Source organism: Thyridium curvatum (assembly GCF_004353045.1).
Source record: "Thyridium curvatum strain D216 chromosome Unknown NODE_15_length_556224_cov_80.126021, whole genome shotgun sequence".
NCBI lineage: Eukaryota > Fungi > Ascomycota > Sordariomycetes > Thyridiales > Thyridiaceae > Thyridium > Thyridium curvatum.
In genome coordinates, this window is record NW_022156770.1 from 139,334 (window position 1) to 164,343 (window position 25,010).

General features: G+C 55.3%; 10 protein-coding genes across 10 annotated transcripts; 7 read left to right on the plus strand and 3 right to left on the minus strand.

The window, feature by feature from the left end:
* Positions 1-161: 161 nt before the first annotated feature.
* On the plus strand, positions 162-2,219 carry E0L32_003421 (uncharacterized protein; the record flags this gene model as incomplete). Its single annotated transcript, XM_031137720.1, has 4 exons — positions 162-368; positions 441-522; positions 593-1,335; positions 1,425-2,219. 4 exons carry the CDS (start codon positions 162-164, stop codon positions 2,217-2,219), a joined length of 1,827 nt encoding a protein of 608 aa, XP_030998570.1.
* Positions 2,220-3,591: 1,372 nt separating this feature from the next.
* On the plus strand, positions 3,592-4,919 carry E0L32_003422 (uncharacterized protein; the record flags this gene model as incomplete). Its single annotated transcript, XM_031137721.1, has 3 exons — positions 3,592-4,395; positions 4,475-4,584; positions 4,646-4,919. The coding sequence occupies 3 exons, from the start codon at positions 3,592-3,594 to the stop codon at positions 4,917-4,919; spliced, it is 1,188 nt and encodes a 395-aa protein (XP_030998571.1).
* Positions 4,920-5,586: 667 nt separating this feature from the next.
* On the plus strand, positions 5,587-7,593 carry E0L32_003423 (uncharacterized protein; the record flags this gene model as incomplete). Its single annotated transcript, XM_031137722.1, has 3 exons — positions 5,587-6,173; positions 6,232-6,964; positions 7,024-7,593. 3 exons carry the CDS (start codon positions 5,587-5,589, stop codon positions 7,591-7,593), a joined length of 1,890 nt encoding a protein of 629 aa, XP_030998572.1.
* Positions 7,594-8,028: 435 nt separating this feature from the next.
* E0L32_003424 (uncharacterized protein) lies at positions 8,029-8,869 on the plus strand (the record flags this gene model as incomplete). Its single annotated transcript, XM_031137723.1, has 2 exons — positions 8,029-8,600; positions 8,668-8,869. The coding sequence occupies 2 exons, from the start codon at positions 8,029-8,031 to the stop codon at positions 8,867-8,869; spliced, it is 774 nt and encodes a 257-aa protein (XP_030998573.1).
* A 74-nt stretch (positions 8,870-8,943) lies between these two features.
* E0L32_003425 (uncharacterized protein) lies at positions 8,944-9,825 on the minus strand (the record flags this gene model as incomplete). Its single annotated transcript, XM_031137724.1, has 3 exons — positions 8,944-9,485; positions 9,539-9,656; positions 9,715-9,825. The coding sequence occupies 3 exons, from the start codon at positions 9,823-9,825 to the stop codon at positions 8,944-8,946; spliced, it is 771 nt and encodes a 256-aa protein (XP_030998574.1).
* Positions 9,826-10,088: 263 nt separating this feature from the next.
* E0L32_003426 (uncharacterized protein) lies at positions 10,089-11,879 on the minus strand (the record flags this gene model as incomplete). Its single annotated transcript, XM_031137725.1, has 3 exons — positions 10,089-11,264; positions 11,322-11,514; positions 11,581-11,879. The coding sequence occupies 3 exons, from the start codon at positions 11,877-11,879 to the stop codon at positions 10,089-10,091; spliced, it is 1,668 nt and encodes a 555-aa protein (XP_030998575.1).
* An 835-nt stretch (positions 11,880-12,714) lies between these two features.
* E0L32_003427 (uncharacterized protein) lies at positions 12,715-14,796 on the plus strand (the record flags this gene model as incomplete). The annotated part of the gene is made up of 6 exons (XM_031137726.1): positions 12,715-12,855; positions 12,928-13,043; positions 13,115-13,362; positions 13,422-13,851; positions 13,908-13,967; positions 14,037-14,796. 6 exons carry the CDS (start codon positions 12,715-12,717, stop codon positions 14,794-14,796), a joined length of 1,755 nt encoding a protein of 584 aa, XP_030998576.1.
* A 354-nt stretch (positions 14,797-15,150) lies between these two features.
* E0L32_003428 (uncharacterized protein) lies at positions 15,151-16,122 on the plus strand (the record flags this gene model as incomplete). The annotated part of the gene is made up of 1 exon (XM_031137727.1): positions 15,151-16,122. One exon carries the CDS (start codon positions 15,151-15,153, stop codon positions 16,120-16,122), a length of 972 nt encoding a protein of 323 aa, XP_030998577.1.
* An 818-nt stretch (positions 16,123-16,940) lies between these two features.
* E0L32_003429 (uncharacterized protein) lies at positions 16,941-19,295 on the plus strand (the record flags this gene model as incomplete). Its single annotated transcript, XM_031137728.1, has 1 exon — positions 16,941-19,295. One exon carries the CDS (start codon positions 16,941-16,943, stop codon positions 19,293-19,295), a length of 2,355 nt encoding a protein of 784 aa, XP_030998578.1.
* Positions 19,296-19,443: 148 nt separating this feature from the next.
* On the minus strand, positions 19,444-21,510 carry E0L32_003430 (uncharacterized protein; the record flags this gene model as incomplete). The annotated part of the gene is made up of 3 exons (XM_031137730.1): positions 19,444-19,573; positions 19,631-20,050; positions 20,105-21,510. 3 exons carry the CDS (start codon positions 21,508-21,510, stop codon positions 19,444-19,446), a joined length of 1,956 nt encoding a protein of 651 aa, XP_030998579.1.
* Positions 21,511-25,010: the final 3,500 nt, after the last annotated feature.

Below are 25,010 nucleotides of genomic sequence, written 5' to 3' on the forward strand. Positions count from 1 at the left end.
TTGGGATCGACACCCTCGACTTCTCTTTTCTCCCAAGCCCTCTCGATTTGCGCCAGGTTGATTTCCATCCCGTCGACCAGCGCCCCTTGGTGATTCTTCACAAATTCTCCGAGCCTTAGTTTCATCCTATCGTGAGTGAGCGCTGTGCGCCCGGAAGCATCATGGCTGCGGCCCCAGAGAACACCAACGCCGAGATCCGGCAGGACGAGTCCACCGGTCAGGCCAACTTTGACAAGAACAGCGTCAAGATGTACGAGCACGCACACCCCGGGCACGAGGATGATGCCTCGTCCATCAGGTCGGAAGCCCTGGGAGACAACCTGCCGCCTGGATACTTTACTTCCTTCCGCTTCATCTGTGCCGTAGCGGTAAGTACATGAGCCAATGTTCTTCGTGGGGTTGAAGAAACCATATACTCATGCATCTTTGCTATGATTTAGGGCTTCTGCCTCTCGGCCATTTCTGCCTACATCTTCCTGCTCATGCCCACCAATGTGCTGACATATATCAATGCGGATATTGGTGAGTTGAACTTGTCTCGATCTCTCATATAAGAGGCACTGATGATCTAACGTGGTATCTTCTCACCTAGGCCCGAGCAATTACCTGTCATGGGTGAACATTGCCCGTACCCTCGCCCTGTCCTTCACCTACACCATTCTCGGCCGTCTGTCCGATCTGTTCGGACGTCGCTGGTTCTTCATCGGCGGCAATGCCGTCGCCCTCATCGGCATCATCGTCTGTGCTGTGGCCCAGAACATCGACACCCTCATCGTCGGCAGCGCCATCTACGGCCTCGGCGAGACCGTCCAGCTGTCCTTCAACGTCGCCCTCGGCGAGCTTGTCCCCAACAAGTACCGTGGCATGGTCAACTCGTTCATCTTCCTGACCAACGCCCCCTTCGCCACCTTTGGCCCCATCATGGCCCGCAAGATGATGTCCCACCCGGGCATGGGCTGGCGCTGGACCTACTACATCAACATCATCACCGTCGCCCTCGCCATCGTCCTGCTCTTCTTCGGCTACCACCCGCCCACCTTTGAGCTGCTCCACGAGCGCAAGACCAAGCGGCAGCTCATGAAGCAGCTCGACTACGTCGGCATCTTCCTCTGGATCGCCGGCCTGACCCTGGCCCTCATGGGCGTCTCCTGGGGCGGAGTCATCTACCCCTGGAAGTCGGCCGCCGTCATCTCCTCGCTGGTCATCGGCTGCGTTCTCCTGATCATCCTCTTTGTCTACGAGACCTACGTGGACCTCGCCTACCCTGCCATCCCGGTGCAGTTCTTCCGCAACCGCGGCTTCATGAGCTTGGTCATTTGCGCCACTGTCGCCAGTGTAAGTCTTTCTTCATGTTGGAAGACCAAGTTGTTTCTCGTTTTTTTTTTTCATGTTCTTCTTGCTGACGCTTGCACGCGCACACACAGATGTTCTACTACTCGGCCGTGCTCCTGTGGCCCCAGCAGATCCAGGCCCTCTTCACCAAGGACATCACCTACGCCGGCTGGCTGTCGTGCACCGTCGGCGGCGCCGTCGCGCTGGGCCAGATCCTGGCCGGCGCGCTGATCAAGTACAAGTGGGCCGGCAACGACCGGTACTGGATCATCTTCTCGGCCTGCGGCATGGTCGGCTTCGTCGGCGCCCTGGCCGCGCTGACGCCCGAGAAGAAGGGCCTGGGCATCGCCCTGACCCTCCTGGGCCCCTTCTTCGTCGGCGTCATCGAGCTGCTCGCCCTGACCCTGGCGCCGCTCTACTGCAAGCCTTCCGACATCGGCCTGGCCGCCGGCCTGCTCGCCTCGATCCGCTCGGCGGGCGGCTCCATCGCCGTCACCGTCTACTCGACCATCCTCAACAACCGGCTCGGCACGACCCTGCCCGCCGCCATCGCGCCGCTGGCCCAGGCCGAGGGCGTCGCCGCGGACAAGATCCCGGCCATCGTGGCGGCGGCCAAGACGGGCAAGCTGGCGACCTTCCCGGGCATCAGCGACGCGCTCAAGGCCGCCATCACGGCCGCCATGCCCATGGCCTACTCCAAGGCCTTCCAGACCGTCTACCTCGCGTCCCTGGGCTTCGGCGGCCTCGCCCTTGCGGGCGCCCTGCTGGCCAAGGACTCGCGCAAGTACCTCACCGACACGGTGCAGCGCCGCATGCACAACACGGGCGCCGAGGGCCACCCGGGCCACAACCCGGCCCAGAGCAAGGCCGCCGAGGCGGGTGCGTAGAGGGAGAGTGGTGTTGGTGTCTGGTTACATTGAGGCATTTTGCGTGATTCGATTTTCGTGTTTCGATGGCGCAGGGACTAGGTATGTCCCGCAAGCTGGGATAGATTGCCATGTACGTACGAAAGAGCTTGAGTGGCCGGGGAACCGCGGAGGTGCTTCCGCGTAAGTAGACTAAGTGCGGCGCGCCGCCCGCAGGCTCAGCTCAGGGGGAGGGAACATTTGGGATATTGTACGCCTCACTGTTTTGTTACGAAGCAATAACGAAAGTACCGTGCAGGGATACCTAGGAAAACAGTTGTCGGAATGCAACAGAATGAATAATGTACCTACCTATCCAGCCAAATGTAATCTCCGCCGATGCAACAGTGAAATGCTTGTCTCTCTGACAGGCTGGCATTAGTTACCACTCCTTGTTTTGATCTTGGTGGCTGAGTGCAAGTTCTTAGGGGGTGGCTCTACTGGACATTAGCACTGTAGACCCTGGAACTGTGGGAGAATCCTTCCCCAAGATCAGTCAGCCCTGAGCCCTGTGCATAACCGTCCGGTGCGACCAGACATGGATGGCTCACACAATGGTCAAACATTGTTCTATATGTACACTTTTAATGAGGCCTATTAATCAGTTGGGTTTAGAGACGGCGCAGCTCAAAAGGTCGAACCAGAAGGGATGCTGTAGTATTCTAGATTTCGGCGACGGTTTCGACACGGCCAGGGTGACCCATGGAATGATGTCTCTTGAGAATCCACAAGAGTCGCAATGTACAGGCTCCGTCTGCATGTATTTACAGGGCCGGGTTAGCATGGATGCATCAGCCAGGATGGCCGCCGACGGGGTATTCCCGCGCGCGGATCAAAAAGCAGCTGGAGCTGGCTGGCAAGGGTTGATGAAGAAGAGGGTGTGTTTGCCAGGGCGTGCCCTGTCCGGCAGCAGGGCTTCGGGGAGCGCGTAACGTTAGCCCTGGATTCGCTCCAACCGAAAGAATAGCCTTTGGGATGCCTGATCCTCTCTCCACCGCTGGAGCCAAAGCTTCGATTCTGTGCACCACAGTGGCACCACTGGGCCGGAGGTTCAGCACTGGCGCGGGCGGTAGTCGGCACACTCTTTTAGTGCTTGGAGTGCTTGGAAACACTGAGAACAACCTTATTAACCTTGGAACCTTCCAGGTTAAGTGACTCCACTTTGGACTTCTCCCCTCCTCCCCTACTGAATCATTCCCCATCCATACAAACCCAACCCCATGCCCCTTCTGCTCTCAAAGTAGGATCGGCCGAAGGGCCAGTCGAGCCATAGTGCAATTGAATGATTCACGGGGCTTGAGAGCGACAAACCGGAGGGTTCTCCCATCGGCTCGGCCCCCCCAAACCAAACCCCATGCCTCCTCCGCCGGGCCCACACACTGCTCCGTCGCCGATCTCGGGCGGCGGTGCAGTCCCCGTCCTGGCCAACAGCACCACCTCCGGCACCTCCCCGGCGTCTGTCGCCGAGTCCTCCGAGGGCTCCTACAGCGCCTCGGCCGGCGGCATGAGCTCCAAGGCCCTCGAGCTGCAGCGCAAGCGGGCCCGCGACCGCAAGTCCCAGCAGGCCATGCGGGACCGCACAAAGTGGACCATCGCCAACCTGTCCGAGCAGGTCGCCTTCCTCAGCCAGGTCCTCGACGAGCGCACGCGCGACCTCGGCCTGCTCGACACCCGCGTCCGCATGCTGGAGACGGAGAACGCGCACCTGCGAGCCCAGAACGCGGCCCTCCAGCTCAGCCTGATGGGCAACGATGGCCAAGGTGCTCAGGCTGTGAGTCCGGGGGCGGCGCCAGGCCCCTCGGCCGCTGTCGCTCCAGGCGGCGCAATGCTGGCGGCCGGCCAATCGCCGCCGGCGAGGCCAAAGCTTCCGTGGGAGCTTCCTCCGCTCAACTCTCCGCCTTCCTGCCTCGCCGACCAGATCCTGCAGGGATTCATCAGGGCGAAGCTCGAGCGTCGGTCCTTCATATTGCCTGGACAAGCCGCCAACGAGGCTCTCTCGTATTCGCCCAAGATCAATCTGGGTTCTCTTCTCGAGAAGGACAAAACTGGAGGTGATGATATCAGCAATCTTGTCGGCGACATTATTCGGAGCTATTTGGAGATCGACACGCTTCCAAAGCAGGTTGCCGTGTACTATGTCATGCAAGCGCTCCTCAAGGTAAATCTCCACCCCAAGCAGGTGATGCAAGTAGCGCAACGATGGCGTAAGGGATGTCCTGCTAACTTGTGATGGAAAGTGGATGGTTCTACTTGACAAGAAGAGCTGGGAGCTGCTACCACCATGGCTACGGCCGATCCCAGCGCAGCTCTCGAATCATCACGCTGCTTGGATAGACAGGTTACCTTGGTTCGTTCTACACAAAGACCGGCACACAATGGCACAAAGACTTGTACTAACTCACACCCAGGCCCGAGGTCCGCAAGTATCTCATACTAGAGCACCCAGAGATAACACTCGACGATTTCGCCGCCACATACAGCTCAAGTTTCACGATAAGCTGGCCGTATGAGCATTCGCACGTCCTTCTCGTCACCAAGTCCAGTCCTCTCGGAGAGGAGGAGACCACCATCAATCCCGTCTACGAGGAGCACATACGACAACTGAAGAACTGGAATGTCGGCAAGGCATTCAGAGAGCAGTGGCCGGAGATCGCGAAACTGATAGACGAATCGCATTTATGATACCACCACGACAACAACCGACTTTTGGTCCCCTGCATGCGCTGTTTCGCCTGCATAGGATTGTCTGTGCATCGAGCGAAGATGTAAGAATCCCCACGTTATTCTGCAATATGCCAGCTCTATCGAAAACCTCCTCTCTGGTAAGGCATGACAGGTCAACACTTTGCTGGACCAAGTTGCCGGCTTGCTTACACTGGGGGTGTGTCTGCATCCACAAGCCTCCCGTCATTCGTGGTGGGTACCTGGAAATCGATCTCCGGTGCGGGGTCGGCTGGAGCAGCGCCAAGCCTGCAGGGTAAAGTGTGGATGCGGGGACCTGGGTATTGAAGGAATTCCCCAATGACAATGGCGGCCTTCTCCAACGCCGACGCGCCTTGGCCAATGCCCAATTGACCACCGCCCGGATCTCGGCGCCTCTACTGCCCAAGGAGACGATATCGGTACGAGAGATGCTCAAACTAGCCGGCGATTAGCCGCAAGGCCGGCGCTGGAGCAGCAAGCGCTCATCGGACGGAACACCAGACGACGCCAAGCATCATCATCGATACTGGACAAGATCTGCCCCCCCTTCTCTATCATATTCCAACGAGAAGGGCCGCCGAGTGATGACTTGCTAAGCTGCTGAATTTCCCACATACTCAAACTCAACTCATCACCCGCGATCACGATGGCCTCTACCCCCCAACCCCGACGCCCGGTGCGTATCGGCGGCGCCTCTGGTGGTTTCACTGATCGCGTCGCTGCCATCAACCGTCTCGCCAGCGATCCGGAGATGGATGCCATCGTCGGCGACTGGCTCTCGGAGAATGTCATGACGGGCTACGGAGCGGGCAAGGCCCGCAAGATCCAGAACGGCCTCGACCGCGACGACCTGCCCCTGGAGGAGCGCAAGAAGACGGCGCAGTTCGCGAGCACCTTCCTCCAGTGCTTCGAGCCGGCTATCCAGAACCTGGCCAAGAATGACGTGAAACTGGCCGTCAATGCCGGCGCCAGTGATACCAAGCTGCTGGCTGAGGTGTGCGACAACATGGTCAAGAAGGCCGGGCTCGACCTCAAGGTTGCGTGGGTCGAGGGTGACGATGTCACCGTGCCCTTCAAGAAGATGGTCGCCCATGGGCATGTCTTCAAGAACATGTCTGATGGCAAGACTCTCCAAGAGTGGGGATTCGACCCCATCTGTGCTCAAGCATACCTGGGTAGCATGGGTATCGCGGAAGCCCTGCGCCAAGGGGCGGATATTGTCATTTGTGGTCGGTATGTCTAGACTCTTTAATCTTTTTCAACCCTGGAAACTAGCTAATGCACCATGTAGTGTCGCTGATGCAGCGCCGACCATGGGCGTGGCCGCCTGGTGGCATGGATGGAATGCGAACCAACTCGACGAGCTCGGTAGCGCCTTGATCGCTGGACATATCATCGAGTGTTCCGCGTTTGCGACGGGCGGTTACTACAGCCGCTTCAAAGACCTCATGAAGGCCAAGAAGCACCTTAACCTGGGCTTCCCCATCGCTGCAGTCCATGCCAATGGCGAGTTTGACATTCTCAAGGAGAAGAACACCAACGGCGTCGTCAATGTGGAGACGGTGGCCTCGCAGCTCGTGTATGAGATCTCCGGCCCTCTCTACTTCAACTCGGATGTCGTAGCAGATATCCACCACATCAAGACAGAACAGCTGGGCGAGGACCTTGTCCACGTCAGCAACATCAAGGGGCTGCCGCCACCGCCCACCACCCGCTGCGGCATTACTGCCCAGGGCGGCTTCCAGGCCGAATGGCACTTTTACCTCGTCGGCCTGGACATCGAGGAGAAGTGCCAGTGGATGGAGGAGCAAGCCCGCTACGCCATTGGCGAGGAGCTTATGAGCAAGTTCTCCATGATCAAGTTTCATGTGCATGGCACCTCACCGGAGAACCCAAGAAACCAAGAGATTGCTACGGTCGACTTCCGCATCTTTGCTCAAGCGCGCGATGCTGCGCTCTTTGACCCCAGTCTCACCGATGGATTTAGCAGGAAGCTCTACGAGACGGTCTTGCAGTCATGTCCTGTAAGTAGGCCCTGCCTATACGGCTTCCGTCAAAGCTGAGCTAATGATGTGCTTTATAGGGTGTTTCACGCCCCAACGACTTGCGCCAGTCTACTGCAAAGAGCTACTTTGAGTACTACCCGACGCTGGTGCCGCAGTCTATCTGCAATCACCGCGTCCATCTTCTCTTTGGGGACCGTAGCTCTACAGATATCCCCCTTCCCTCGGAGATGAGGGAATACGGCCTTCAAGAGTCCTATAATACCAAGGACCCTGTGCCTCTAGAGACCTTCGGTGAGACTGTAGATGCACCTCTCGGCTACGTTGCCCTCGGCCGCTCAGGTGACAAGGCCTCAGATGCAAATGTCGGGTTCTTCGTCCCCAACCAGGAGCAGTGGGACTGGCTGAGGTCCTTCTTGACAATGGAGAAGATCAAGGAGCTCCTCGGCCCTGAGGAATATGAGGGCGGCCGCATTGACAGATTTGAGATGGGCAACATCCGCGCCGTCCACTTCCTGCTCAAGAACCACCTAGACCGCGGGTACAACTCGGGATCAAAACTAGACACGCTGGCGAAGAACTTGTGCGAGTATCTGAGAGCGAAATATGTGCCAATCCCGCGCAAATTCCTGGAGAACGGCAGGATATGATATCACGGGTTTCCATCATACTAGCTAGATAGGCAGCCTAGGATCTAGGGATTGCAGGTCCGAAAGCGGTTAACAATTGCCGCACTAAAATAGACAAGCATATCAGCCAAGATATTTCGCAGCCCAGAGAGACCTTTGCTACGTGACTAGACCTGTCCTACCGAGTTCCGTCCGTGGGCTGGCTCGGGAACCCGTTGTCCCGCAACAGACACTAATGGTCAAGCAACCTGAGCTGCTTTGCTTACCCCACGCCGCGCCATCTCCGCATGGGACAAATATCCCCGACTTCCCCCGCTGCTTGGGTAAGTTCCAAGTGTGCGTGCTAGACATCTTGGCTTTCTGAAGCGACTGAGCTCCTTTCCTATATTGTCTGACCTGAACCTAATATCCATCTGTCTCCCCTGTTCTGCCCCCAGTAGCTACACATCACCTACCATGTCGAACCAGAACTTTGCCAACAAGGTCGTCGCCCTCACCGGCGGGGCCTCTGGCATCGGCGAAGCCACTGCGCTTTTCCTTGCCTCCCGGGGCGCCAAGCTCTCCCTCGCCGACCTGCAGCAGGAGGGCCTCGACAGGGTCAAGGCCGAGATCGAGCGCAGGCACCCCGGCGCCGAGGTCATGGTCTTCCCGCTCGACGTGCGCAACTACGAGCAGGTCGAGGGCTGGACGGCCGCGACGGTCGAGCGGTTCGGCCGCCTCGACGGCGCGGCCAACCTCGCGGGCGTGATCCCGCGGTCCATCGGCGTCAAGACGCTCGCCGAGCAGGACTTTGAGGAGTGGGACTTTGTCATGGGCGTCAACGCGACGGGCGTGATGCACTGCCTCAAGGCGCAGATGAACGCCATCGCCGACGGCGGGTCCATCGTCAACGCCTCGTCGATCGCGGGCGCCACCGGCCGCGCAAAGAACGGGTCCTACACGGCGTCCAAGCACGCCGTCACGGGCCTGACGCGGACGGCGGCCAAGGAGATTGGCCACAGGGGCGTCCGGGTCAACGCCATCCAGCCGTAGGTTCTCCTCTTTATTCACTGATACCCGCTGTGGGACTGCATGTGCTAACACAGACATATATAGCGGCCGTATTGAGACTCCCATGTCGCGCGCTGCGCGGGCAATCGGCGAGACCCCGGCCGGCGAGGAGAAGCACGAGCAGGCGGCGCTGAAGCGCATCGGCACCGCGGAGGAGTGCGCCCATCTGATCGCCTATCTGCTGAGCGATGAGTCTACGTATATCAGTGGGACGAACATCCCTATCGATGGCGGCTGGAACTGTTAAATAGGGTCTCATAGCACATTTTCACAATTCAACTATATAGAAGAAGAACAAATGATCATGAAAGACATGTTGAATCATATCTTGGCCCGCAAAGGCTTGTCTGGTACAAAGAGTCTTTCCTGATTGATCACATCCTCCGGCTTGGGCATGGTGTTCTTGAGTCGCAAGTCGCAGATCTCACATATCCTCGTAGCCATGTCGAATGCATAGTCGATCCGCTCCCGCGTTCCCCCATTCCTGATCAGACCGCGCATATGCCAAGCTACTTCGGCAGTGACATCCATGGTCATCAGGGTGGCAATGTTGAGCTGGCTTGTTATGATGGGGCCCAAGATGCTCACATCAGACTGGTAGTAGCCGTAGATGGTTGTCACGACGAGCGTGCGAAGGTCTGGCCAGTAGTTGTCCATGGTCTCGAGGAAAGGGTCTAGGTCTGCCCGAAAGATATTGCGCATATAAGTCAGCCCTCTCTCATCCAACTCGGCCGGAACTTTTATGTGGCTGCGCATGGAGGAAGTCTCATTGGCTTCTGGCGTAGGGATAGCCGTGATCAGTGCCCGGAATGCATTGATCACTCTGGGAATCCCATAGATGACGCTGGTTTTAAGTAGAGCCTCTGGACGTATGTTAGAGACTTCGTCATCAAAGGTATATGCTGATGCTTCTGACCTTTGATCCTCTTGAGAACATGCTGTTGGTACTTGATGTCCGATGGGTGAGGCTTGATTGCAATGCGATATACATCGGCTACATACTTGGCCTGGTTGCAAGCAGCAAATGTGCATGCCTTTCGCCATGTTAGCAGTGGATGAAGATGGATCGAGGCATCGATATGGGGTACTTACCGCTATGCAATACCATGTGTCGGCAGTATCTCTCCCTTGGGTATCTACCAAGAGCTGCTCGAGATATGCGACGGCGGCCCTGTCCCTGACATCATTGGTCTCGTGCTGCATTATGATATCCGCAGCCAGAAGTCAGACAAGGATGTGCCAGTGGTGTCACTATGTCGGACGGGTGAGCGTGAACAGTATGTGAAGGGCGTCGTGGGGATTGCTCTTGAGTAGGATAGCCTTAGTGACGACGTTCTCCACCTCCGGGACCGGTTAGCCGATGCAGGCCCGATGCTAGGGCAAAGCATACCACAGTACATGGCGTTTTGCTGCAGCATTGAATCATTCTCAGTAAATCGTATTGAACCGTTTCTATAAAATTCTATCTACAACTTTGGCTGTGATGTTTGCTTCTTTGCATGCTCGGCCAGCTTGGCCGGAATTTCACGCCTGACCAACTTACCAGTGGATCCCTTTGGGAGCGCTGGAAGATGGAATAGCCCGCCACGTAGACGCTTGTACGGAGCAACTCGTTCGTCAACATGGCGCATGATGTCAGCCAGGGTGGTGTGGATGTGCTCCTCCTTGACAGCTGGGCCCAGTACGACCGCGCCCACCGGCAGCTCAGTCTCTTGCTTTTCGTCGTACACCCCTACGACACCAGCTTCGTCGACGTGAGGATGTGAGAGCAGAACCGACTCCAACTCTGCAGGAGGCACTTGGTTGCCCTTGTACTTGATAAGCTCTTTCTTCCGTCCCGTCATCCAGAAATACCCATCCTCGTCTACGCGCACGATATCTCCTGTGCGTAGCCAGCCGTCCTTGAACGTGTTTGAAGTCTCTTCCGGATTTCCCCTGTATTCTAGGAAGACCGTCGGCCCCTTGAACAGACACTCACCGTCTTGTCCTTCTGGGACATCGTTGAAGTCATCATCAACAACACGGATGGAAACGCCAGCGACGGGCTTCCCCAAACTACCAGCGCGATGACTTTGCGTTTCCCTCAACATTGAAATACTCCCCTCAGTCATACCGTAGCCATTAAGCACCGATGCAGAGGGGTCTAGAATCTTCTGCAGATCCTTGACGGTTTCAGTAGACAACGACGCTCCGGAGACGGCCAGAGTATGGACGCTCTTCAGGTCCAATTTCAGAACCTCGGGGTCTTTGGTCATTCTCACGGCCAGGGCAGGCACAAGTCTCAGCACTGTTGCCCTGATGTCGGCACACCTCTTTAGGTACGCCAGGAAGTCAAAGTTCTTCATGGCGACGATGTAGCTGCCGCAGTAGGATGACAGAAGCACCGCGGAGACCAGCCCGTAGATGTGAGCAAACGGTGGGAAGAACACCTCTCGCATGTGCGCACTGTGGATGAAAGGGTTTGTTATCCTCATTGACAGTAGATATGCAATGAGATTGTAGTGGGATAGCACGACAGCCTTGGGTCTTCCTGAGGTCCCCGAGCTGAAACACATTCCAACGGCCACTTTGCGATTATCTCGCTTGGACAGGTCAAACGGAGCGACAGAGCGGGCCTGAAACCTGATAAAGTCCTTGGGGAACTAATTGCTCAGATGAGAACACGATCATTCAAACAAATATCCTTTGAACACACTTACCTTCGGAAGCGTTGTGTGTTGTTGATGGTCCGAACCTTCGATCACGACAATGCGCGGAGTTCTCGAGAGTTTCACTGTCTTCAGCGCTTGCTCGACTCGCTGCACCATGCCCCCGTCCATGGCGATAATTGTCGGCTGGGCTATCTCAAAGTAGTGTTGCAGCTCATAGGGTGTCGCCAATGGGTTGATAGCGCTGCGTGTCCATTAGCACAAGTCCTCGGCATGGATGACATTACACGCAGCCTGCAATGAAACCTACCAGAAGCACCCTCCACCCCACATCACGCAGTGGCACAGGAGCAGCCAGTTGACTGAGTTCTGGCCGTAGATGCACACCACATCTCCCTCGCCCATGCCGAAGGCATATCGCAGACTGGCGGCGCCTTGGGCAGCGCGCTTGCGAAGCTCGCCAAAGGTCAAGGAGCGGCCCGGGTTGTCAAAGTCGCTAGCAATGACTCGGTCGGACGAAACATCATCGGGATTATTCCTCGCAATGAACTGAGATAACGACAGGCCCGTGGGCACGTTGAGGTCCCCAAATGGTGAGGTGTAAATCATATTGAGCGTGCTAATGACCTTCTGTGGTCCAAATTTGCACGCTTGAAGAGCTTAGTGATGTTTGGGCAAACTCAAGTTCTAGTAAAGCTATGTGTCTGCCCACAACCCATACGGTGTCCGTCAAAAGACTTGGACTTGGTCTTGATTAGTATGGGCGTCAATTTAGTCACTTTAAGTCCGTAAAAGCATAAACTGCCCCGACAGGGGATCTCGGCTCCCGCATGTACCCCGCAAGAGTTGCTCTCGGGTGCGGAGTAAAGTATCCAGCCCAGTCAAAAAGCGAACCAGACCACAGGGAATAAAAAGGCTTATCTCCATTAGGCGAATTTCGGCGAGCCAGTGGATGGTTTTGTCAATCAACATGGCTGATTTGTGACCAATCCAAGCCCAGAGTGGATTCGCGAGTCTTGCTTGTGAATCATTAGGCGTCCTCGCAGCCACACGTCTTAAATGCGAAGCTTCAGCCCTAAGACTTACCCGCAATCATACTGGGGGAGGGGGAAGAACTGTGGCGTGGTCTAGTAGTCTCTAGCTCGTACCCCAGCCTTGGGAAACCGATTCCGGGCCACACCCCGCGAAGACTCGCATCGTAGGTGGAATGTCTTTGCCATCACCCTGCATAATGCCGCTGGCTATACATACACGAAGAGGAAAGACAGGGGGGTCTTAAAGAGCTTTGACATCCTCGATGCAGTCTCCGTGTCGATCACTTCGCATTCTGTGTCTCGACGCCCGAGTTCTTCCTGTAGTTTCCCATTTGTCACGCACGACGCTCTCCGTGCAGTTCTGTTCTCTCTAGGCCATCATCTGCTCCTCCGGGTGAAAGACTCCAACCATGGCTGCCGTGGCAGACAAGCCAGAGGCTTTCAACCATGATCATGTTGAGAAGCACGATGACTCTGGCTCACAGCTCGAGACTGGCATCCCCGCCGAGGAAGAGGGCAAGATCACCCTCAAGACAAAGCTGGCCGTCCTGGTATGCTCACTCCGTGGCTTGCAGCTTGCTTTGGTATCATGATGTGTCTCTGACAATACACGACTTGTGCAGTCCCTGATCCTCATGTACGAAAGCTACCTCTTCACCCTCATCATGCCGGCAGCAGTCTTGACCTATATCAACGCCGACCTCGGGCCTGACACGCGATACCCATGGATTGCTATAACGTGAGTTTGCATCCCCGAGTTCTGCTCTGTTGTGTCTTGAAATATCACAATATTGACTCAAACATATACAGCTGGAACTTGGGTGCCGCCGTCATCGTTACCATCGGCGGTCGTCTTTCCGATATCGCCGGTCGACGATGGTTCCTCCTCTTCGGGGCTGGTGCCGCTGCCGTTGGCGCGTTGGTGGGAGCCACAGGCCAGAGCATCAACCAGATGATTGCCAGCGGCATCATTTTCGGTGTTGGTGGTGGCTTCCAAGAGATGTGCTTTGCTTGCGCCCAAGAGTTGGTCCCCAACAAGGACCGCTTCAAGACCCTTGGTAAGCCAGCCAATGCACATGTATCGCACATATTTATCTGGTTACTTATGCGGATTCAGGTATCATGATCCTCGCCAACCACTTCAGCTCGATCTCTCCCATTCTCGGCTATGTCTTCATCACCTACACCAAGCCTGGATGGCGCACATGCTACTGGTGGTGCTTCGCCTGGGAGTGCGTCACGGCCGTTATGCTGTACTTCTTCTACCACCCACCCACGTTTGAGACCAAGCATCAGGCCGACCACAAGTCCAAGATGCAGATGATCAAGGAGATCGACTATGTTGGTCTGTTGCTCTTCACTGGAGGCTGCCTGCTCATCCTGCTCGGTCTCAACTGGGGTGGCGGCCTCTATGCTTGGTCGAGCGCGCATGTCATTGCTTGCATCGTGGTTGGATTTGTCTGCTTTGTAGCTCTGGGCTTCTGGGAGGCATATGCTCCTCTTCCATGTCCTATCCTGCCTCCTCATCTGTTCGTTCAGTGGCGAAAGTAAGTCTTTTCCAACGCACTTGACTCAAGTTGGTGACAACTAACTGTTGTGATAGGTTCACGAGTTTCCTCGTCGTATGCTTTGTTGCTGGTATGCTCTACTACAGTATGAATGTGTAAGTCTCCTGCACCGATAGGCACTAGTTTGATGGGTTCTTGTTTTGCTGACTTCAGTCGCGCCGTAGCATCTGGCCTCGCCAGTCCGGACTCCTCTGGGTGCCTGCCAACCAGCCCATTATCCGTGGTGTTTACGCCAACATGATCTCGTTCGGTACCATCATCGCCGGTTGGTACTGCATTGGTGTGATGCCCTGGATCAAGCACGAGCGCTGGCAACTCATCACCATGATGGTGATCCAGACCGCTTTGATTGGCTCTCTTGCGTCAGTCGGGACCAACGACAAAGCTCAGGCCATTGCCACCGTCATCCTCGTCGCGACCGTGAACCTACCGCCATCGCCTCTCTCCTTCGGCATGGTCAGTCTCCATCTCGATGACCAGACGGATATCGGTGTCGCAGTCGGACTGATCAGCACCTTCCGTCTCATTGGTGGAGCCATTGCGACGGCTATCTACACGTCCATCCAGACCAGCCGGTTCGCGGTCCTGCTCCCTGGTGAAGTCGAGGGCGCAGCCCAGGCGACTGGCTTCAATGGGTCCCTCCCTGCTCTCGTCACGGCCGCGAAGACCAATACCCCTGCAGCTTACAGCAAGGTCCCCGGCATCACCAACTCGACCATTTCCGCTGTGCAGGAGGCCGTCCGGCAGGCCAACACGCAGGGCTACAAACTTGTCTACCTTGTTGCCATTGCATTCGGCGCTCTTGCCATTGCAGCGGCTTTCAGTACTAAGGGAGTGGATGAGAAATCGAGGTCCAGCTCTACTGCAGCGAGGCTTGAGAATGAGAAGGAAGGCGGAAAGATCATTGACTACCACGCGCACTAAAGAAGTCTGATCGTAGTAAATACATGTTCGATCGCAAGAATTAGTATCACTAGTCTTTAATCAAATCATGTTGGTAGTTATACGGTGGTTATCCACGATCTTCGAGAGAAGTTCCACGCGTGTTGAGGCACTCAGCAGGCGGCTATTAAAACTAGGTTAACCACAAGTATCATGCGGAGCCCGTACCTCCGCCGATTCGGACAATTGATGCAACCTTTAATCTCATGTGTTCGCCTTTCTTCTCAATAAAGGAATGCTCGAAGTATAAGATGTAATGAGAGATCCTTACCTTCTATTCCTGGTGATCATATTTGATCAATGATTCACAGTCCTAGTGAAATACCTGGTATTCAAATGGCGACTCTTCGAAGGGCTGTTACCTACATTCCGTGGCTTGTGTCGGTGATCTCCGGTGCATCTCTTCAAAGAATCGCCGAGCCCTTCGGCTACAATCCCACAAAGGTTGGTTTCTACATCTACGTCCCCGACGCTCTCGTTCCGCACCCGCCCGTCCTAGTCGATCCTCACTGGTGCCACGGCGACGCCAACGCCGCGTTTCGCGGATCTCAGTTTGCGACGCTCGCCGACAAATACGGCTTCATCGTCATATACCCTGACTCGCCCAACACGGCGGACAAGTGCTGGGATGTGTCGTCCCGGGAGACTCTGACCCATAACGGCGGTGGCGACAGCCTCGGCATTGCCAGCATGGTGCGCTGGACTCTGGACAAGTACGGAGGGGATAAGGGCCGTGTCTTCGCGACGGGGGTCTCATCGGGCGCGATGATGACAAATGTTCTTATGGGCTCTTATCCCGACATGTTTGCCGCCGGCTCGGCTTTTGCGGGCGTGCCGTTTGGCTGCTTTGCTGCGCCTGGGAACAACAGCGGTGTGTACGGGTATTGGAACGATGCGTGTGCCACCGGCAAGGTGTCGCACACGGCAGAGGAGTGGAAAGCCATTGTCGAGGCCGCGTATCCGGGATACAGCGGCTGGCGGCCAAAGTTGCAAATATTCCATGGGACAGCAGATGAGGTGCTGAGCTACAACAACTACAACGAGGCTGTCAAGGAATGGACGGCCGTTTTGGGCTTGAGCACCACGCCCAGCTCGGTCACGGAGGACACTCCAGCCAAGGGCTGGACAAAGTCGGTGTATGGCCCCGATAGCTGGTTCGAGGCATACAGCGCAGCAGGGGTGCCGCACAATATCCAAGTGCAGGAGGATACTGTCATGAAGTTCTTCGACTTAGCATGTAAGGGAGACGGTTGCTTCAAATGGGGAAAAGGGGGCCTGCATAGCAAATGCCGCCGCTCTCGCAACTAGACATGAGGTCATACCTCAAACGCATGTAGAGAAGCATTTTCTGCTTGGCAGCTGTTATGTATTGCGGTCATCCTTTGGTTCATCCCACAACACCTGAGGGAGGCACAGTTGTCCAATAAGATGTTATTGGTGGCTTTTGCTGAGATCTTAGCAGAGCACAGCGTGGAAGCCTGACACCGCTCTTGGACATGGCGCTAATTAGACATCAACCTGACAACTCATTTGTGGACAACATATAACCCGCGGTGGTTAAGCGACGCGATATGGGATAAAGATAAGCTCAGGGAGTTGGGCAGGCCAGACGAATGATGACCACGATTCCCAGGATCATCGCCCGGAGTTAGCGGTAACCGCTCAAGCGACATCCGACGAAGCGACATTCGTGGTATGATTGTCAGCCGCTAAGACGGATTGAGCAGGTAAAGGCCAGCCTAGCAGTGCGTCATGAGTAATAAAAGTAGCACAGTGTTGTCGGATGTCGCTTCGACGAGCCGAAAGATGAAGCCAGACACAGCAAAGACGCAGTGTCTTTTCCAGGAACAGGTCAATTTCTGACTTCAGGGGCAACACATTATTTTCGCGGTTCTCGACGTGCTGAATCGACCGGTCAGGCGGGATCAAGAACCCAACAGCCAGGAGAATCGTCTATTATAGCCCAGAGATGCACGCCCAAAATCATACATAACTTGCATACGCGCGCATCTTTACCGTCGGTTCTCGATACACGATACACGAACCTGGAGCCCTAATTGTTATCCACATCTTCTTTCGTATCTCGCGTGGGCTCTGATCCGCGCAATCTTCCTCCAGTCGAGACAATGGGCGACTCTGATAGCAAGAATGACTCTTCCGGCGGGTCCACACCGGCAACGACACAAGCGACACGCTCCCGGGCAGGGTGCTTAACTTGCCGCGCTCGGAAGCTGCGCTGTGACCGGAACGGACCCGATGCCACAGGCTCCTCATGCGGCAGATGTGCCCGCCTCGGCGTGAAGTGCGTCTCGTCCAACAACGCCAGTCTGTCCCAAAAGGAGCGGAGGCAGCTCCAAGGAGATGCCGCCCGGCGCCACGACCTGAACCAGGCCGGATTTACGCGCCTCAGGACGGCTGCCAGCTGCCGTTACTGCCGGTCTCGGCGCCAGAAGTGCAGTGGAGACCGGCCGGCCTGCGCTCGGTGCCAGCAAAGCAAGCAGGAATGCATCTATGATCGCGGCAAGACCGAGGTCAAGACGAGCGAGTCGATGTCACCCACAAACATTGCCGTGACAGCGTCGGCCACGTCGGCTGTGATGACTCTCCAGGCTGAAGGGAGCCCCCTATCTACTTTGAGGAACTTTCATGATAAGGCCCTCATCCGCAGCTTGGTGGAGGTGTTCTTCCACGAGATATCTCCGCTGCGCTGCTTTGGTTTTATTCATGAGCCATCATTCATGCTCCGCATGGACTACCTCCTCAGCAACGATGACAAAGATCCTCTCCTGATGACCGTGTGTGCCCTTGCCAGCAGGGCCACCAACCAGCCACCCGAGATCCGAGCACAAGGCGCGGCCTGGGCGCAGTGTGCACTGGTGATGACGCGAAGCCAGGCACACAGGATCAGTGTCAACAATCTCATGTGCCTGGTCTTGCTTCACGAATACTTCGCGCGTGTTGATGAGGTCAGCCAATGCTTCATCTTGGGCAGCCTAGCTTGCCGCCTTGCCCAGGCCCTACAACTCAATGTTGAGTATGACGAGGACTATGAATGTCGATCATCGGCCCTGTCGGCGACTGAAAAGGAAACGAGAAGACGTTTGATGTGGGCTTGCTACATTCTGGACTTTGCTTGTTCAGGAGGCCTCGATCCTATCAAAATGTTCGAGGAGGAGGATGTGTCGATCCAGATGCCCGCGGATGAACAGGGCTTCTTCTACAGGACTGCAGGGATGACTTCATTCTTGAAGCCAATCGGCCAGCTGGCACACCAGGACCACTTGGGCCTCGGTGTAATCACTAGCAACGGGCCGCTCCTTGGAGGGTATCGTGCTTACTACATACACCTACTTGTCATTCGTGAACGAACGATCAGGTACCTCAAGAGGCGAGTCCAGGAGGAAGACCCTAGCGGTCCCATGTCGCAGTACAATCTACTTCTTTCTGATCTTGAGCAGTGGCGAGCTTCGCTGCCCCAGAACCTTCGCTTGACCCCAGAGATCATCTACATCCGCAAGTCACAAGGAGAGTTATCCGCCCTGTTTGATATACATACAGGCTACCACCAATGTGGCTGTGATCTCTACCGGGCCATGATTCCCGAACTTCAGCTGCCCCCCAAACGGCACAACAACATGACAATGACTGCAACCCCTGAGTTTCTGGCCGAGGGCAAGCGGAGGTGGTTTCGTCACGCGTGTGAGATGACCAAAGTCTTTCGCCTTGCCATAGAGCACGCTCCCAAATCAATGACGGAGCCAGGCTCCTCGATTCACGCCTACACAGCCATCCGCACCAAGCTCTACTATCAGCTCTACATCATGACGAACAAAGAGCGCCAGACGCAGTCAGCTGCAGTAGAAGAGAGCATCCAGACAGACTTGGAGTATCTACGACTCATGACCGAGCTGCATCCGTCTGCGGGTATGACACTTGCCTGCTCCGAGGAGCTCGTCCGCACACTCGACCCCCGCAGCGGCGGTACCAACCCTGCTGAAGAAGGGCCGTCGACAGTCGACACGCCGGTCAACACGGCAAGCCCCCATCACAGTGCTGGTACGCGCAGTGACGCCGGCGGGAGCGCCGTGGTCGTCGACCTGGCACCCACCTCGAACCCCTCCCCGGCCGTGAACCTCAACGGCTCGCAACCGTACAGCGACACGTCGGGACGCCCACACACGGCCCCACAGGTGTCGGTCGACGTGATCCTACACCCGCTCGCGCCGTTCCGGGTCCTGCGAGCGAAGCTGTCCGAGAAGCACACGCCGGAGAAGATGCGCGGCAGCACGCTGTCGCTCAACGGGGACGAGGCAGTGTCTCCCGGGCTAAACATCGCGGCGCCGTTCTTGACCGCGCCGGCGGAGCTGCCGCAGCAACAGTTCTCGAATGCTTTCTGGGGCTTGGACGAGAATTCGTTTGCGTGGATCAATGCTGATGTGCAGGACACTGACTTTATGATGTCGAATGGCTGGTATGCATGAGAAAATTGAGGGTGTCAGTGTGGACACGCATGGGCAAGCAGGCTTCTATGAAATCTATTGATTTATATCCGATGATATTTGTTCCATCCCACATGATAATACCCCAAGTGTGGTACTGAAACATGAACGTATCTCCCAGCTTGTCCTTCTATTTCGGCGCCACCTTCTCGTAGTAATACTTTTGCGCGGCATCCAGGATGGCCTTTACTCGTGCAGCCGGAATCTTGGCGTGTCGGCCAAAAGAGTAGAGTCCATTGACCTCTTGCTCGACGTCGCATCTAGATTAATCATGTCAGTCACCATCTCGTTGTGTCTAGGCTGCAAGTTTCACTTACAGCTGTGTGTAGACAAGCCCGCAGATGAGGCCTCCCTGAACGACAGCCATGATCAGCTTCTCAAAGCGTGAGAGCAAGTCTTCGGGGTCACTGGCGGTTGTGTATCCCCAGTCTCTCTCTCCAGCCTCTTCGGACTTCCCAGGGGCAATGTTGACGCCGCCGAACTCTGTGCATATGACTGGGAGACCAGGGTTGTACTGTGGAGGAGCGTCTACCTCGATGGAGCCGTCCATTATCTTGGGAAGGAAAATCGGATGCCATGCCTGGCCACCGTGTTTCAGGTTCAAAATCCCACCCTCCATCTTCTTGCAGGATTCTGCCAGCACATCATGGTCGTCGTAGTCGTGGAAAGTGGTCAGGTCAGTGATGACGTGTTCCCAGCCACAGTTGTCGTTGATCGGTCGAGAAGGATCAAGAGTCCTGATACAAACGGATTAGCAGCGGCATTCTAGATCGATTTTTTTGGGGACGTACTTGGTCGTATAGTAGAGTGTGCGTAGGTGATTGCGCTGCTCGATGTTGTCCTTGAGCTTGTCGTATCCCCAGCTTTCGTTGGCAATGGTCCAAGTGATAATACAAGGGTGGTTGATATCTCTCTTCATTGCTTCTAGCCACTCCTGATTGAAAGCCTCGACGTAATCGTCATTGAACTCGTAGGCGCTGGCCATCTCACCCCAAACCAGATATCCGAGACGATCAGACCAGTAGAGGAAGAGAGGGTCTTCGACCTTCTGGTGCTTCCGGCAGCCATTGAAGCCCATTGCAATTGACATTTCGATGTCTGCTTTCAGGGCATCTGGTGAAGGAGGAGTCATGCCAGTGCGAGGCCAGTATCCCTGATCGAGAACAAGTGCCTGGAAGTAAGGCTTGCCGTTGAGGCGGAACGTACTATCGCCGTTGTTCCAAGATATACTGCGCATGCCCGTAGTGGTCTGAACCTCATCTACGAGAGTATCTGAGGAATCGTATAGCCGGATAGTCAGGTCGTAAAGGAGAGGATGCTCAGGTGCCCACAGGGCAACGCCGTTCTCGGACACAGCCCCGTCGACGTTGAAAGGCAACCCCTTGCTCTTGAGGCCAGCAACATCAGTCACTGTCATGGGAACATCGACGTTGACGAAACCCTTGTCCTTGGGCAACTCTTTCTTCTCAGACTTGCCGACCTGCTGGCCGCCTATGCTCGATACTATCTCCACCGAGCAGCCAAATCCAACAGGACGTCCGGTCACAGCAACTCTGGCGTGCAGCTGAGCGTTCTTGACATCGTCAGATCGCAGGATCGTGCCTTCACTGCTCGTCGCGAGGCGCATTTGCGGCACACTCTCGAGCCATACCGAAAGCCAAATACCGCTGGTGGGATGATAAAAGATACTCTCCGGAGTCTCGCGCCAATACTGCTTGCCACGGGGTTGTGCAAGATCGTACGCCGAATCCTCTACGCGGATCGTCAACGTCGCGTTGTTTTTGTCGCTAGCAGCCTCGATCGCATCCGTGACGTCTAGATCGAATGATACGTGGCCGCCACGGTGGGAGCCAACAAGGTGGCCATCAACCCACGCTGAGCACTTGTAGTCAACGGCGCCGAATCGCAGGACTAGTCGGTTGCCCTTGGCGAGCTCCTCGGCGCTCCGGATGTCAGCAATCTTTCGCTCATACCAGAGGACCTCGTGGACTTCGTTCAGGCCAAGACCAGATGCAGGCGCTTGGAAAGCGAAAGGGACTTGGATCTGACGCTTGGAATCGGCCGGGATGCCTTTGCTCTGCCAGAACTCGGCTCTGCCAGCGTCCTTATCATCAAACACGATGTCCCACTGCCCGTCCAAAGTCGTCCAATTCAGGGCCGTACGTTGATAGTCGGGACGGGGGTACGTGGGAGTCATGATGGATTTCCGAAAGAGACGATGATGCGTGCGGGGGAAGGTTGGGTTGAGCTCCAGCACATGCAGGGAAGTGTTGAGATATAGGAGGATAACGAATCACATTGCTGCTATGCCAAGTCTAGATCCTCACGACTAAATACAGACAAAGCCGCATTGGATTCTCCAATTTTCTAAGCACGTGAAGTAAATCTCCTCATCGGATATGGCACAGCGCGCCAATGCTCGGTGTAGTGCTTCCCCGAAGCGACACGCGATCGTCAAGAAGTGTGCTAGTATCGACTTCGGAGTAGAGAGACACAATGTTTCAGCATGCGAGACGGAACCCGATGTAGACGGTGCTCGTCACCGTGCTAGATGTAGAGCACGGAGACTTAGGATTTGTTTGCGCATCTCGCCACGCGCAGAAGATTCGAGCAGCATTTGCTGGACATTAACCCAATGTTGAATGTGTTGTTCTACCAAGACTAGGCTTTTCAGTCCAGTCTGCTATCCCTTATTACACTCCAATGCAGTTTGAAATTTCATGTAGCCATCCATATACATCTCCTTTTCACTTCATGAAGCTCCATATTCTAGAGACAATCTGCCAAGTCGCACCCTTCGTAGAGATTTGGACGTCACTCAAACACAGCTTTTATCAACAATGCGGGGCAGCCCCAGCATCCCGCCCCAATCCAGGCAAAGCGCCCAAAGAGGCGGTCCGAATTTTGTGGCGGCACTGGCAAAGAAAACGGGTACTCGGCGGCGCCGAGATCGCATTTGGATGCCGGAACACAGAGAGACAATGAGAGCAGCGACGGCCGCGATACTCTAGGAGGTTACGACTGGACGTGCTTCCTATAATATCTTCTTGTGAGGGCATACTTCTTGCGCTTGCATTGCTGCCAGTCATGGATGCTCACTAAGAACTTGGATCGAGGACTTTGTCGCCGAGAACCCGGCAGACAAGTAGAGGCTGGAATGCGCAAGGTTTTTCCGCGCAAAAGTCTGGCGGAGATGGCACCATCTGCCATCATGGCCGGAACCGGGAACTCGTGTGGCTATGATCTCAGCCATCCTACACTAGACGCAGTCCTCTTCCAGAGGAAGGATGAGCGTGAGATGGGCATCCCATGTTTTCATAGCTCTGACAGAGGATTCGTTTTGGAGAGGAGCACTGAGTCCTATCATCAGATATACTGGGGTTTCCCATTTCACTCTGCGCCATATCGATCGACTTTGCGTCGTAGGCGTTGTAGGCGTCGACTCCATCAAGCAAGGATAACTTTTAAGCTTCATTACGATGTTGTTCCCTTGTTCGGGAGTCGCTCCACTGTCAGTCTGGCCATTTCAGCTTTGACTGTGGAGAAAGTTACTCTACAAGGTCAACAAAGAGCGCGTTAAATCTACTCCAGGATATACTTGCTCCATGAAAATTAGGAATAGGAAATATACTCCTGTATTCTCAGTAGTAGGATAAGCTGTTCTTGGCCCTAAAGTGTTTCCAAATGCTGGTTGACTATTGGGTGCAACAAGACCTCTCAAGAAACATAACAGGACCTCTGGCAGTCTAATTACACTCTTGAGGGTTCCAAACAACGTTCAGTCCTCTTCAGTCAAAACAACTGTCCTTGGTTTATCGACCTCAATCAATTGTTTCAGAGTCACAGCGTCGTGATATTCGGCCTGGCGCCATCGTAAGTGTTAAAGCTTTGACTGAATACCAGATTCAGGGTAAATACTGATGAAGGCTCAATGTGGGTAGCAAAACCAAAGTTGACTCGAGCAGTTGGAGCTGCGACAGAATAGCTGTCAAGAGCGACCCAAAACAAAGTTCTCTTGCCTGGGCGCCGCCACCGGTGCGGCATTTCGTCCACTCACCGTCATGTCCTCACAATGATTCCACCGTCCTTTTTCGAATGAGGGTACATTGTGGCGAACCTGGGGACAAGACCAGGCTCTGACTTCGGACCTCGGAGGCGCGGAGACTTCTCCATTGAGTGTAGCCTCCTGCAACCACTTAAACAGTCGACCCCAAACTTCCCCGCGAACGCGTCCTGAACCCGGATCACCGGGCTGTCACTCGCTGCAACTCTACGGCGTCATCTCGCGCCACCTGCGTGCTGAGATCGACAGGGCAAGGCGAGAAAGTATTCAGATCACAAATTGAGCGGAGGCAGTTGTTCTGGTCTTTTGAAGCTTAAGTAGATCGCAGGTCATGCCGTCCCAATTCTGACCTTGATCACATCTGCTCATCTGCTCACTTCGACACTCGTTCCCCCATGGCGCATCCTTGAGTCTGACATGCCGGCCTGCACAAAGGATATCGATACAGGAAAGTCGATCTGATCCTTCCCAGATGGTTGAGATCGTGGAGGTGACATCCCCGACTCAAATTAAGGACCTTGGCTTATACAAATCCGACCCATTTGTGGGCTTTTCCGAACAAGAACACCGAACGGTTTCTCCGTGTTTGCTCGTTTTAAGGCAATCTTGAACGCGGGGTACCGCTCTCAGATGAGCCTAGGTAGGGTCCGGCACCTGCTCAAGACCTTACAAAGCTGGTGGTGGAGGTGCGGCTATCGCCCGATTAGATCCGAGCTTCAGTGCTGACAGCGAAACATCAGCCAATGGGCATGTCCATGGGCGTCCTTGACTGACGTCGCGTCTTGGTGAACGTGCTAGAAAACCAAGCTGTCCTTCGAGGTGACGTGACCAAAGTCGCCGTAAAGCGACCGTGATCAGCGCGGTCAGGAAATGTAACGCTTGGCAGGAGAGACCATGAGTAACCCGCCGCTCGAGTGCATGGGAATCGGGGGTTTGTCAAGAAGTAGTGCATGAGCTCGGCCTTCAATGATGACAATGAATTATTGTCAACGTGCTTTTCCGTGCGCGTGGAAGCAGAGTGACAGCGTGTCGTGGTCTTTGGGTCGTATTGGCCCGCGTCATCAACTGCTGTAGAGAATGGCCCACTGTAGTCTATTAATTACTTGTGCTTGTGCTGTCCTGAAACGCCTCCAGGCCGGAAGAGAGCACTGGCTAGATCGAAGCCGACCCACGGCTGTTCCCGTCAGTCCGGCAATGCCGTCAATCTCGGGAATTGAAGACATCCTGATGCCCTTCCTTCTCAGAGACATCGATTGCATGATCTACAATACAGCCAGCCTTCCTTCGGGGGCAAAGGCCAGGATGAAGACTTTCTTTCATTCTTTCTATCGCTAGAGAGTAAACAGGGGATTTCTTGCCATGGCGTGATCTGCAATGCGGCGTCCAAATGGAGCTAAGGATGACTGTGCCATTTCACCACCGCCCGCAAAGTGGAAGAGTGGGTTTGATTTTGATGGTCAGGTGGCAGTGATGAACGTTTTTGAATCCTATTGTGGGTTAGGTGTTGATGCTTATTTCTCGGACATGCTGCGTCGACGCTGGGATGGCGAATGTGAAGCGGCAAGAGAGCCAGATAGGGGTAATGGTTCGTGGTGGGATGTCTTGCTTAGGGTGCGGCACAGACTCGCTTCTTG